The 15,079-nt window shown below is 41.4% G+C and overlaps 1 protein-coding gene across 1 annotated transcript; it reads right to left on the reverse strand.

Annotated features, from left to right (window-relative positions):
• Positions 1–1,194: 1,194 nt before the first annotated feature.
• Positions 1,195–14,658, reverse strand: si:ch73-311h14.2 (uncharacterized protein LOC556846 homolog). Its single transcript, XM_056239143.1, is given in 7 exon segments — positions 1,195–1,614; positions 9,045–9,242; positions 13,799–13,866; positions 14,078–14,100; positions 14,190–14,302; positions 14,456–14,587; positions 14,590–14,658. Coding segments are annotated over 7 exon segments (1,023 nt in total).
• Positions 14,659–15,079: the final 421 nt, after the last annotated feature.

Raw genomic sequence — 15,079 nt, forward strand, 5'->3', positions numbered from 1 at the left:
CCTGATATTCCATACAACTTGTTTTATCGTAGTTGGATGACTTGGAACACAGCATCACAGATGAGGGTGGAGAAGATCAGGAGACAGAGGAGGATGTGTCGGAGTCATCCACCTCCACCTCCACCTCACATCTGGACCATCAACTCCACAAACCTCTCTTGAAGCCTCATCATCCCACCAGCATCGTCAGGTTTCAATCAATAATCCTGAAAGAGCACATTACTAGCCCAAACAAAAGTTACGAGACAAATCATTAGATGAACTTGAAATGAAGAAAGTAACCATTTAAAAATGTGTCTGAAACACTGGTAGATGCCGGTAAGGATGTTGATCAAACATTTGGCAAACAGGTAGTTACTGAGATGAAGCTTATTAAAGAAAAAGTATCTTGGGAATTTTTAAAACACAAATCATATTAATTTTAACCATTAGACATTCTACTATTTTTTTAATTACACATATATAATTAAGTCTTTAAAGGGATAGTTCACCCAAAAATTTTATTCTGTCATTAATTACTCTCCCTCATGTCGTTCCAAACCCACAAGCCCTTCGTTCATCTTCGGAACAAAAATGAAGATATTCAAAAATATCTTAATTTGTGTTCCGAAGATGAATGAAGGTTTTACAGGTTTGGAAAGACATGAGGGTGAGTAATTAATGACAGAATAACATTTTTGGGTGAACTATCCCTTAACATTTTAATAAAGTTTTCAGCCTTTCTGTTGGTTGTATATTGTGCTAACATTTGTGTAGTGTAAAAAAAAAATAAACAGGAAGTCCTTCTGAGCGAGTGTTCTTTACGTCTTGCAAAAATGGTCAATATGAAAAGATTTTTCAGTTGGTGTCCATGTTTAAATCATATTTTCCTGCCAGGAAACAGAGCCAGCAGGTGAAAGAAAATATGCCTTTAAACTGTCTCTGATTTTTGGCGGCGGTTGTGGCATTCCTTGCAGTGCTTGCTGCCACAGAGTGGACTTCTCCATCCCTTCTCCAAGCTCCAGGAACCATGTTGTCATGATTGTCATCTTCTACATCTGCAAAGGCAGAAGACTGTACACATCTAATGCCTTCTTCCTCAGCAAGTTGTGCACACAGAGTGCAGCTAGTGTTACTGTTGTCACTTTCTCAGGCTCCAGTGCAATGTTGGAAAGAAAAACACGAAGTCTATTGGCCAAAATTCCAAATGCGTTTTCAACTGTACGCCTTCCCCTTAGTTGAATATTCGCTGCCCATGGTCCAGATTTCGAAAGCTTCATCACCAACAAATGCATAGGGCAAAGATATGTTACTTCCTGGTAGTGGCTCTGGAGGTGGGACATTCAGCAGATCTCGGTCCATGGCAGCTCGGAGGTCTGACTGGCCAAATATTCCTCCATCTGACACACTTCCTTGTACGCCAACATTGGCATAAATAAATTTGTATTCTGTGTCGACTACTGCCATGAGTACAACAGAATATCTGGACTTGTAGTTGTGGTAAGTACTTCCAGTGTTTGCAGGTGGCTGGATGTAGATGTGCTTTCCATCTATGGCTCCTGAGCAATTAGGAAATTGCCACTTGTTTTCAAATCCCATTACCACCTCTCTCCACTCTGCCTCCGTTGTAGGAGTCTGAAAAAAGAAACACCATATATAATTAATACGTGTAATGTTCTCTCATTTTTACAGAAGTTATGATATACTTAAAAAAACGCCTCTGGTTTTGACTCTCTGGTTAAAACACTTGGTTTTGGGACTTCTCCAGTAAAGGCTTCTCTTTGTGTGTCCACCCACTGTTGTGAAATGTCTGTTATTTACATCAAATGACTTGCCTTTAAATGATCATCCTTTAAAACTCCATACAAGGCTTGACAAGTCTCCATTACTATCTCACTGATAGTACTACGGCCAATCTGGCACTGGAAGCTCAGAGATCTAAACGTCTCTCTCCCGTGGAAGGGAGCATGGGTATAAGGTGTATAATACACCATGGCCTGGTTTCACAGACACGGCTAAGATTAAGCAAGGATTAGGCATTAAATTAATTAGGGCATTTGAGTAGCTTTTATAAACTTGCCTTAAAACATTACTGGTGTGCATCTTGAGACAAAACAATGTCACTGACATATTTTAAGATAAATCAGTGCAAATTGCTTTCAATTTAAACAGCTCAAACATGCATTTTAGTCTGGGACTAGCTTAAATTTTGTCTGTGAAACAAGGGTCATATGATTTTTTTAAATGGACTTTTTACCGGTAGCAAGGAATCGTAGAGTAAGTGACAGCCTCATTCTTGCACTGATTGCTTTTCTCAGTTTTGTGTCCCTTCTTTGGATAAATGGTGTAACTTTGCCAGGCAAGTAGCTGAAATCCCTCACATCCATCCTAAGCAGATCATGAAAACCCTTCCTGTCACTGTCCAACAGTATAGATAGAAAAAAAAAAACATGGTTTGGTTGATTGGTTTTAGCCCAAAGCAATGTTTAACTTTTAAACCTTCACATAAGGGACATAATGCAAAACTTCAAAACAATACAAAAAAAAATGTGTGTCAAGGAAATGGTATTGCAATTTGTATAATTGAGATTAAGCATATAGTATAGATGATGGTGTTATGAATCAATCAAAGGCATCATATGAAAGCGCTATATAAATGCCTCATTGTATTCTATTCTATTCTATTCTATTCTATTCTATTCTATTCTATTCTATTCTATTACTTTTACTACTGGCTAAAAGTAAAAATACATAACTTATATAAAAAAAAACAATATTTTACCTCAAGTTCTCTTTGAAGGATTGACAGCCCATACTGTCCTCTTTGAGCAATCCAGGAACGTGTCCATGGTCGGGTTTTCTTTCTTTTTTTGGCGTTTTTCTGAACACAAGACAGCCAATACAAAACTTGCCGCTTCATCCATTGTTTATTTACGTTCGTTTCCGGAAGTCAGTCGCTACTAGTTTCACCTTCTCTATTACATCACACCAACGTTAAAGACGGCACGCGATGACTGGTCAGGAAGCAACGTGTAGTCTGACATGTTTCTTGTCCACGACACGACAAGATTTTAAGAGTCAAAATCGCATAATCTGACACAGTGACTATCGTAACTGAAAATCGTGTAATCTGAACTAGACATTATTGTGTCTCAAATTCAATCTCAGGATTGATTTGTCATGGTAGATCTGAAGGACGCATAATTTCATATCAATCGGGCTAAGGCCCGAGTAATGGAGACTCCACCCACAGGTGATGGTATGATGATATAGCTGACGTACGGCCGAGTGGAAGGCTATTTGTTCATCACGAAGTCCAGGTCGACCCACTGTCCCCTCTGGTTCGCCCTCACACCTCCAGTTCCATCAGGGCTGGATTCCATGGTGCAGATGTGGCAGAGGCTGCTGTACACCTTCCCCCTGATCACTCTGCTCCCGGGAGTTCTAGCGATGGTTTGTCAGGACCGTTTTTGAACCTAGTGTCTCTCCTGGAAGGCTCCATTGGGAGATTCCGACCAGAAAGGACCTTCTGTCTCAGATACAGGGCTTGATCAATCACCCCCGACCTGAGATTTGGAAACTGTGGGTCTGGCCCCTGAGGGGTACCTGCTCATAGCCAGTCCTTCAACCAAGGTTGTTGAGAGCGTTTTAGATGCTAGAGCTCCATCATAATTTATGTCCAGTCAGGGGGGCCCTTAGGATTTGCACTCACTGCTCAGACCAGTGGCGTAAATCTGATCAACTTTTCGGTATCACACTGGCTTACTGATGCAATTTACCCTTCGCTTCGGTATCAAACTGGCTTACTGATGCAAATCACCCTTCGCTTTGCTATCACACTGGCTTACTGATGCAATTCAAGCCCCACCCTCCTTAGTTACTGTTGCTACGGCTGACAAGCTTTCGCGCCTTGCACGTCTATTACAGTATGTATGAACCGGTGTCAAACATTCCCAAGGAGATAACTAGTACTTTTTTTGGCAAACAGGTTAAATATCTGAGAGAGCAAGACAAAAGGGACTGCAATATGCGTTCGAGGGATATATCCACGACATAACATGCAACCGATTAGAGAATAATTTCATCAAAATTTAAGCTAAAGCCTATAGGTCCCAGCGCAAGCAGCAGCCGCCTCATACGCTGACCATTCAAATGGGAAACACAAATTAAGGAACAGCTATTTTCATGCACAGCAGAGTAATTGAAATTTGAAAATAATCTAATAATTATAAAACAAACAGCTTATCCATAAGTCTTGTGGATTAAACACAAGACATTAGCCTGACCATTTTGCAATGATGACATTCTCCCGCTTATATTTTTAGCGCGCCAGGGTACTGCTCACACGTCGTGGGTCTAATCTATGCCTTAGACCTGGCAAGATGCTGAGCTGAGCCATACATCATCAACAACACAAACAAAGTCCTCCTGCACGAGTCTACCACAGCAGTGGCACAAGCCAAGGGGTAACAAAATAAGGGCAGTGCCAATTTCATCGGTAGTTGTCGCTAAAGCCAATGAAAACCGTATACGGCGACCAATCGACTGTCGGTATGCAGGAAGCAGGTAAGTTGAAAATTATGGTTATGGTTATAGTCATGGGATTTGGCAGACGCTTTTGTCCAAAGTGACATACAAATAAAAACAATACAATAGTTAAAATTAACAGTGAACAGTGAAAAGACTACATTAAGGATTTGTTCACTCAAAAATGTAATTCTGTCAGTAATTACTCTCCCTTATGTTGTTCCAACCCCGTAAGACTGTCGTTCATCTTCGGAACACAAATTAAGATATTTTTTATTAAATCTGAGAGCTGTCTCACTCCTCCATAGGCCAATAGCGTCTGGCTGCAGACAAGTGACGTCACTTGCACTCTCGGACTTGCACGCTCAGACACGAGCGCTTCCTCTGCAAGTGACGTCACTTGCAATCGACGCCTGCTCTCTACGGAACGCGATAAACGAAACGCGTGAAATTTGACCGCGTCAACACGCAGTGTTTGTCCTCGGCAAATTTTTTACGTGTTTCTTTTGAACGCGTAGACACGCTCATTTTGGTCGTATTAAGGTGTCATTTGTCATTTTGTTGACAGTTTTTTTCAAATTGCTAAAACACTACAAGTGGAATTTGAGGCTCACTCAGTGAAACCATTCACTCATGTACCCAATCTTTAGACCAAGCCTGCAAAAATACAAGGACAATATATGCTTTGCACTCAGTTTGCATTTGAAAAACAAACTATTTGCAAAACTCTAAACACATTTCTCTACATTACACACATCATTCAAAACTAACAGCTCTTGTGTTTCATTTGGGAAACACTGGCATTTAAATGCCACATTAATTTACTGATGACCTACAGCCAATAATCATGTGGGAAAACACTTGTACATAAATTGATCACTTAGAAATCAAAACTCAGTTATGAGAAAGAAAGAAATTATTTTTACTATTATTAGGCCTATATATTTAATTATTTTTTAATTATTATTAAGACATTTTGGACAATTTCATGCTCCCAACTTTGTGGGAACAGTTTGTAGATGAAAAACATCAAGATGATGCATTTTTTTTTCTTTTTATTGTAAATGTCAATTTACAGTACACAGTTAATGTGCAAAACAGACAAATACAAGGTACAAATAGACAATATACAACATATATAAAAACACATTAGCACATTATTCACTTTGCTCTAGTGTAGTTCGACAGTTTACCTTTAATTTCATGACATCGACTACATGTTCAAGAAACATTTGCATGTCATTCATTACAGTAAAGATGAAGCAAAAGGGTTCCAGAGCATCGATTCTGTCCTGTGGAAACTCAGCCTTCTCTAATCTCTCAATGACTTCCGCAACGTCTTGTTCCTCCATACACACCACTTTGGGCAAAATGAACAGATCCATGCAGTGCACTAGATTGATCCAAACTAGGGGTGTCGCAATATACCGGTATTGACGATAATCGTGATATTCAAAGCTTGAAATATCGACATCGTGTTAATTTAGAGTGTGGCAATATACCGGTATTGGCGATAACCACGATGTTTAAAATGAATAGGACTTTTATGATAACATGACACGTATACTCCAGCGCCAGTTGAGGTGGCAGTATTGCACCCGCGACATCTATCAAATGAGAAGAAGACGCAGCGCGCGCCAGCGCAGCCACTCTGGTATGGGAGTTCTTCGGCTTCAAAGAAAACAGCACTTTAAAGGGGGTCGCACACCGGACGAGAAGCGCAGAGAATTCTTTAAAATTCGAACACATTATTTTCTAGGAGTTTACACACACCACCGGCACCATTCGGCGTCTGTCCGCGATGCCTAGCAATGGCTCGGATTTTCAGGTGAGATTCTCAAATCATTCAGTTAACGGATGCGCTCTGACTGAGGTAAAGTGTTCAGACTGCAGACTTAGCAACGATTGTATTTAATTGTACAGTGCAATCATAACAAAGTACAGACATGATCTTAATTTCATAATGTCCTTAAACATAACAATATTGCTGGCCATGAACTGAGAAAGTGCGCGTCAGGTGTGCTACACACGACGCGGCGCGGAGCTGCGCTTCTCGTCCGGTGTGCGACCCCCTTAAGCCCAATCTGTCGCCACCAACCTTTTTACCCATCTCCGTGTCCATCACCCTGCGGATTACGCTATTTTACAGAGAGTAAATTGCGATTATTTTACTAGTCATGGAATGGGAAATGTGACACCTGTTAACAGCGGGTTTTTGTTTTCATATGTTTAAATAAAGGGCGATTATTAAGTACCCCGTTTTCTTTACTCGTCTTATTTGTGTATTTTTGTATTTGCACTTGATTTGTTTTGTTCAAATCTGCATGACTTGCACCGGCGCAAGTGCAACAATAGGTTTAAGAGCTTTTCAGTTCTTCAGGAAACATTCAGACAGTGTTTCGCTCCAGTTTGAAACCAGATATACTTCACATGCTTGTCTTACTTCACAAAAATGTGCATTCAAAGATAAGAACGCAAGACGTAAAAATGCACAAAAAAAGAAAAATTAAATAAAGTAAAAATTAATTTGACTGATTTGACATTTTCCCCCCCAAGGTTTCTATAGATATCGCGATATATCGATATCGTGAATTATTTTGGCCACAATAACCGTGGTGTGAAAAATCTAACATCGTGACAGCCCTAATCCAAACACCACTTGCTGGCTATCTTCAAATCTGGCATCAATCGACTCTGTGAAATAACACGGAGAACAAGGGATTGCAAGTGACGCCACAGCCGGTAGCGGAGAGCAGGTATCGACTGCAAGTGACGTCACTTGCAGCGGAAGCGCTCGTGTCTGAGCGTGCAAGTCTGAGCGTGCAAGTCTGAGAGTGCAAGTCTGCAGCCAGACCCTTCTCCCATAGGCTCCTATTGTAATTGAAACCTGCCGGCCCAGAAAGTTAGTAAAAACATTGTTAAAATAGTCTTAGTGAAAACAGTGGTTTACAACTGTATACAAGTTTATCAAGCGACAAGAATACTTTTTGTGCGAAAAACAAACAAAAATAACGACTTTATTCACCTATTCGTTTTCTTCTGTGGGCCTCTGAGTGAGTTCACGTAGTGTAACAGCGCAGCGCTACGTCAGAACATAGGCTCACTATTGGCCAGCATCACATTTATGACCAGCGTCACCTCGTGGATCACAGGCCACTAGAGACTTAAGGGTGTTAGTAGACTTGTAGGTGTTCAGTGCAGTCTAATGGTGCGTTCACACCAGACGCGAATAGAGCGTCTGGTGCGAGTGATTTCAATGTTAAGTTTACGTTATGCACGTAAAAAATTCCTGCGGCACGAATGAGGCGTAGAGCGCAACGCGGTAGACGCGAATGGCGCGAATTCGCGTCTGCCGCCCAAGTTGAAACATTTGAACTTTGGCGTCAATTTGCGCCGCGTTAATCAATAAGGAGCCTGCTTGCTGCTGTCACGTGGTGAAGTGACGTGATAAATGGGGACAGGCCCGCTTTTCAGTTTATAATATTATTTTATATGTTTGGCCTCAATAGATTATTTTATATGTTTGGCCTGAATAACTTATAACAATAACTTGCAATATGACAATGCCTGGTGTTGTTCTAATGCACAACAAAGCAAATATCACATAAAAACTTGATTTCAATATAAGAGACATTCATTTTGTAATGAATGCTATTTTTTCCGTATATAATCTAGATTATATGAAACAGTATTATTCTAATGTAAAGGCAACCAACATACTTTAGTGCATAAGAACATAATTCGTGTCAGGACCAAAATCACAGGACAGGTTATACTTTTGGAGGCTGGCTCAATTTATCATCAAAACAAAAATAAATGACAGATTAGGTGAGTGAGGGCGAGGGTGATCCTCGCTCCGATGTGGGACAACAGGTCATCAAGCTGGGCGCGGGACAGGCGGAAGTACAGGCGGAACAACCGAAGGGTCCGGTGGACGATGATCCCTACGCTGCTGTTCTGCTCTCCAGAGCAAATACAGAGCGGTGACTCTCTCGATGAATGCTCGATCAACATCTTGTAAAAAAGATGGCCGCCAACGGGTTTCGGATTTCGCTCCTGACGTGCGAATGGATTCAAAGTGTTCAAGCGTATAACTAGACGCGGTAGGCACGAATTTGACGCGCTATTCGCGTCTGGTGTGAACACACAGTAAGATGGCAAAAGAATTCGGAAATTCTTCCTTAAATTTAGCTGGCATGTTCTCAGAAATAACATCCCTGTGTGGCCAAATAGACAATTTGCCAAGACTCTCATACATATAGTCCACCCAGGAGTTGATCAGTGTGCTGACACTCTGTAAAATGGTTGTTAAATCTGAAGTCTTTGTGGTCCAAATTTTGTCTTAATTTCATTAAGGTCAGTAACAATTGAGTACGCAGTGAAAGTTGTTTGATCTCATTATTGAAACGTTTGTATGAGAGAGGAATGTCTGTTTGTGGTGCACTTGGGTCAGTTGGAATGTTAAAAAAAAAAAAATCACACAAGCTGTTAAATTGCTCATAAGAAAACCCTGTGCAGTAGTGGAAATAATCAGGCACATGGCTTTGGTTTAAAATCTCTGGGTTTAAAGCATCTGAGGTGTGTGCATACTGAAGTTCCTTTTGAAGATGATGGAGTTGGCCATCCTTTGCCTCGAGTTGAAGCTTCAGATTTATGATGTCCTGCTTGTGATTGGCTAATGCGTCCTGCAGAGTTCTCAGTTCCTCTCCATGGTCGCCCATATCATGTTGTAGAGACTTTAAGGATGAACCAAACACGAATTAATCTTTCTAATCTCTCATGGGATTCATTCAAATGTGATTCAGCATTTCGGATCTGAATACCACATTCCAAAGTCACAAGACTGGCTCCAAATTGTCTAGAAAACCCCCCCAGAGAAGTCTTTTATGGCCCCGCAGGCATTAGAGATAAGCCTAAACAGGAAGAACGTTGTCACTGTTTCATCCTTAAGCAAGACAAAGCTGCTCAGAAATGGTGAGACGAGGCCTGACCATTAAGGGGCCTGACCACCTTTGACCTCCCTCAGCATCACCACTGCTGAGCAGGACAGCGATGTAAGACAGACCCCGCTTCCATGGAACGTGAGAGACTTACACAGACTTTACATATCAAACCCATTAAAACTCACGCAGAACAATGCTCCGTGGACTTAATCAAACATCATAATTCTTGTTGTTCCTACAATTCATGTTTGTATTATGCGTAGATCACATATAAATCATGTAATTGTGATATAACTGTGTGTATGGATGAAAGAGTATCGTGCTTCCAATCAAAATAATCGTATGCCCTTAATTCAAAAGGTGGCTTGTTTGAAATCTGTGTAAAATGTTTTGTATGATTATAATAATCTATAATGTTTAAACTGGGGTCTCTTGTTTCTCTGCTAAGTGCTGGAACCCAAGCAGATCCCAGATAACGATAAGTAGGAACGATCCACCTCCTAAAATGATGCCATTGTCTCATTGGTCAGAATTCTCCAAAAGAGGTTGGACTAACGTTTAAGTTAAAGACCCGAACAAAGGAGTTAGAGCAGTGTTTCTCAACCTCTCCTGCAGGGACCCCCTGACAGGCCATGTTTTTGTTTTAACTCTGAAATGGCACACCTGATTCAAGTAATTAAAGGCTTAATGAGTAATTAGAGTAGGAATAGTTCAATTAATCAATTAGTCAACTACTCATTAAGCCTTTAATGACTTGAATCAGGTGTGCCATTTCAGGGTTAAAACAGAAACATGGCCTGTCAGGGGGTCCCTGCAGGAGAGGTTGAGAAACACTGAGTTAGAGTAAGGAGTTGAAAAAGAAATTCGGTTCAGAGAGCAGTTCGGGGTTGCCGTTCGGTTTTGAGTTCGGCTCGTGTTGAATTAAGTTTGCGCCTCTCTCTAGCAACAGCAAGAGAGTGTTCCTGTTCGTGCTTCTCTCTGAAAACACCAAAGAGCGTGTTCGCACGCTTCTACATCGACCAGACCAAATTAGACCAGCAGACAAATAACCCATCAAGATCGGGGTTGAAACAGCTCATTCAAGCCATCTAACTCGTTTTACTTTCATTTCTTCCTTTATTTTCTTTTTTCATAAAAGTCTCGGTTCAACGTTAAGTTGCTGCGAAGTTCGTTTAAACGTCTCTCCTGCAACGCGCTTCGAACTGTAAAGACTCTTATTCGCCTACCAGCCACACGGACCCGGTCGGGAAACCCCTTTGACGAAGCACCGCAAAAAGGGAACTCCCTAAGCAACGCAAAGACAAGCAAGTAGCAGCTACTCCAGACTCTTAACTGAACTGGTGCAAATGTAAATTGAATAACCTGTCTAAGAAACGAAGGTTTAAATTAATGCTTGGTGGTTCGTTCAGGTCATGTCTTACAAAGTGCATCTCTGAAAACTCTCTCTCACTCTCTCTCTCTTCCTCTGCGCCTTGTATGAATGCGTGTGTGTGATTGTGTTTAGACCTTAGTTTTATTATGTGTTTAGAATAGTTAATAAAGTCGTCAATATATTTGAAAAGATATTTGCCTTGTGTTGTGCTTGCACATTTAATGTCTTGTACTGTCGATCTAAAGTTACCTTGCTAATACATAGTGTTTCACTATAGATTGGATATTTATATCTGTTGCCAAGGTTATAATTACGGCCCGTTCAAATGAACTCTAAACGAGTCATTTGCTCGGTTCCATAGTGATTCGGTCAAGATTCAATGCAAATCGATGAATCATTCCTTTTGAGCTAAATTGGCCTTCCGGCCCCCCTTAAATACATTTTATGTATATTATTATTGTGTGATTCGTTACAATGTTCTTCTGTAAATGACAAAAAAGAGAAAGGAAACATTAGGGGTGTGACGAGACGCTTATCTCACGAGACGAGACGAGACACGAGATTGGGTTCACGAGAACGAGACGAGACGAGATTTTTGATTTCTGATTGAGGCTGTGTGTGACCTCCTAACTGAACTCCTTGAAGTCTTATTAAGCGCAAACAATAAGTGCAAGTGCAACCATAATCAAAGTTAGCACACAGACTCTTTATAATTGTTTTGAAATTGCTGTTTTATTTTGCACCGGCAGTTATAGGGTTAATGTGGTGAGTTCGGAAAAGGCCGGGTAGAGAGAAACGAGGCTGGTGTGTTTGTCTCTACAGCTGTTCTTGCGTTCCGATTATAAGTTCAGAAACAGAGCCTCCCTTGTCTGTTGTCCTTAAGACATTACAGTACCCTCTCAATATATTCGAAGTGCAAACTGAGACCATTTAGCCGCAAATTAGCCGTCCAGAGATGGGTATTAGGAGACGGACTATTGTATGTTCGCGGCCTAATTTGTGCGCAATGCACATCAGGGAGCTTGTGTTTTACTTTCACTTTCGTGATCGCGCGTAGTCTGTGTATAGGGAGCAGCTGTGCTGAGCGTGCATTCTACAATAAGACATATTGGACGTTAAATCAGACGTTAGTCTATGTTGCGCAACGAATCCTCCGCCATCCTCACGCGATCAGTGAACTGTGATTCGTGCTGCACTGATTGCAATGGCAACTCGTGCTGGATGAGCAGAGCAGACTTTTACATTATTTTATAATGGTTTTTATTTTTTTTATAAAAACAGCAAAACGATAGTTTAGGCGAATGTGAGTGTAGCGGTGGAATATTCTATGGTAATCTCACCCTCACGCTCAGTCATGGCGTTATCGCGAGACAGCTTTTCACTCGACGAGAAATCTCGTCATGTTTTAGTCTCGCGAGATCTCGTGGCAGGAGATCTCGTCACACCCCTAGGAAACATGGAATGTTACAAATTTATGTTATTATATTCTGTTTCACAGCTTCCTCTCCTTGACTCTGCAAGACCATCATCTGCGAACCAGCCGTCAAAGACTTCCTGGATTTCCCTCTGCCAACACAGCCGTCATATTTCTGTGCAGTGCTGCATGGAAAAAACGTGTAGTTACAGAAAATTGACAATCACACCATCCCAGTCTTTAGCTTTAGAAAAGAGAGACCAGACAATAAGATACAAATCACATCTGGCATATTGCCCGGGCTCCCCGACTAACGTCAAGTGGGTTCAAGACAATATGCTCTAGGAGAGCCGACTTTGACACCTTGGCTGTGAGAATCAAGGGCACATCCAAAATGCAGACCAAAGCAATGAGGAGAGGGTTAGAGCTAGAACCTGTGGCAGCACAGCAGTACTTCGAACGTAACAGGTAATCTGGTATACCCTTGCGGCTTTGTAGTGAACCCCCATGCTCCACACCTTGGCACATCCCCAGACAGGAAGGCTGTAGATGGTAATTTCCTTTTGGAAATTAAATGTCCAGCAAGGAACAGCTGCCAAGACTGCCCCTATCTCCAAAGACAGGCAGATGGCGGTTACAAGCTAAAGGAGACCCACGCGTATTACTACCAAATAATAGGGCAGCTGGGACTCACAGGCATGCCTTGGTGTGACTTCTTTGTAATGTGAGCAGAAGACTACCACTTGCAGCGGATACATTTAGATGTAGAAAAGTGGGGCGAGATGAAAGGCAAATTAGATTTGTTTTTCTTTGATTACTTCCTTCTAGAGGTCTGCTACCCAACCCGAGCCCGACGGGTCCCGAAAAACTCACGGGTTTCGGGTCGGTTACGGGTTAATGTTTAATGAATAGCCTCGAGTTCGGTTCGGGTTTGTAACTAAGAAAAATTATATAGCCTATACATATAGTTTGCGTGCCATGTGCTTGCCGTGTTGTGATCGTAAATATGAGCATGCAAGAGAGAAAGTACATGCGCAGTTTTAGCGTCACCGTCCTCCTGTGATTGCTGTGTTGTGAAAGAAAACAGTGCGCACGGGAGCACATGAGCAAAACCGTTTCTATTTGATCAAATATCATTTTACAAAACTGTGTTGTGCATGTGCGCCCGCGCGCACTATTTCAGTTACAACACCGCAATCAGAGGAGGAAGCGCTGAAACCATAAACTGTCGATGCTGTTCTCTTCCTTCATAACTCGTACTGAGGGGGCCGTACGAGCTGAGGGGGCCACTGTGCCTTGGTGAAATGGTGTTTGTACATGTATATGTGTTTAATTATCATTGCAAGCAATTATAAAATACAGCTTATTGCAAAAACAAAAAAGGTATTTCTGTGAGAAACGGACTTCGGGTTCGGGCTTAAAATATAACCATAATGGTCGGGTCGGGTTAAATGATTTCGGGTACGGGCCAGGTTCGGGCTTCAGTTTAAAGCCCGTGCAGACCTCTACTTCCTTCCCAGTTGCAATCAGTAACTAAAAACAGATAAAAATAGCGGTTTAAACTTACCATAGGTAGAGTTGTGATATACTGTGAAATGTGTCCTCGGTGGAGTTTGAGGTGCTGGCTTCCTGTCACACATGATTCAGTAAACAATCAGATTAACAATTGTTTAGTTGTCTTCATGAAATCATTAAAGTTTAACAAACCCTTCTAATAATTTAACTTTTGATAGCCCCATGGAATCAAATTTTATTACACTGTTGTTTTGTTGGAGTTTTGATCCTGTATTGGTTTCTTACCAGAAACAAATAAAATGCACTTTGTATAAAGAATGAGAGCATGCTGCGTTCTGTAATAAATCTCGCTGCCCAAATAAAGTCTACATGGTAGTAAACAGGTATGACAGCACATAAGTGACTACTGTTAATGAACTGATTAAGTTTGCATACCAACCTCTTCCTTGGAGATCTCCGGCAAGCCCCCCGATGTTCCCTTCTTAGAACTAACACCGGGAGAGCCGCGATCGGATTGGGGTACTCAGCGGTAAGCCGTTGATTAATAAAATGCTGAAATATATTTTAAAGTATGTCAGTGAGCCTCCGTCTTGCCTTTTATCATCTTATTTTAACGTTCAAATATATGCATTATGAACGAAGAAACGTCATTATTTCCAAACAATGCTGTGCTAAATTAGCTAGCTAACATTAGCGTGTTCTTACCTTGGAGCAAACGCAGGTGTTTTTGTTAATCCTGTCGACATTTAGTTGTGAATGACGCCTCCCACCTGGCGTGATCCATGCCCGGCATTTCTCCCCTTGGGTTTAAGGTTTCGGGAAGGGAAAAATTTCCACCCCTCCCCTTACAATCTTTTAGGAGACCGGGTATCAGATTTGCACAATCCCTACGCACAACGCTTCGGCATTTTTCCCTCGCTCGAAAGCTTGCCAGACCTCCCGCGCCTAGTTACGGTTGCTAAGCCATGATTGTCCTGTGGTGGTTTTCGGTTGTGGCTAAGCGAAGGATCAATAGGCTTTATGCCGAGCGTCACGTGACCAAGCCGGAAAACAGGTCACATCGCTTCCGATTCAGGTCTTTTGTATGTGCTTCATGAATTTTTTTGCAGTTTTACTCAAGATAACTTAAAAGGAGCACGCAAAAATGAGCACAACCAATGTCCCTCGCATGTGCAGATTGATATTTAAAAGTTTTTTAATTTTTCTTCTTCACACTAACGTTTAGATATTTAAACAGCATAAAACACCAATAACAAAGTGAACTTAGTAGGGTAGCTGATTACCTTAAAAATCAATAGATATCGTAGTTAGTTCTTACGGCCGTTAACA

This window comes from Rhinichthys klamathensis, unplaced genomic scaffold (genome assembly GCF_029890125.1).
Source record: "Rhinichthys klamathensis goyatoka isolate OS25496 unplaced genomic scaffold, OSU_Roscu_1.1 h1tg000554l_1, whole genome shotgun sequence".
NCBI lineage: Eukaryota > Metazoa > Chordata > Actinopteri > Cypriniformes > Leuciscidae > Rhinichthys > Rhinichthys klamathensis.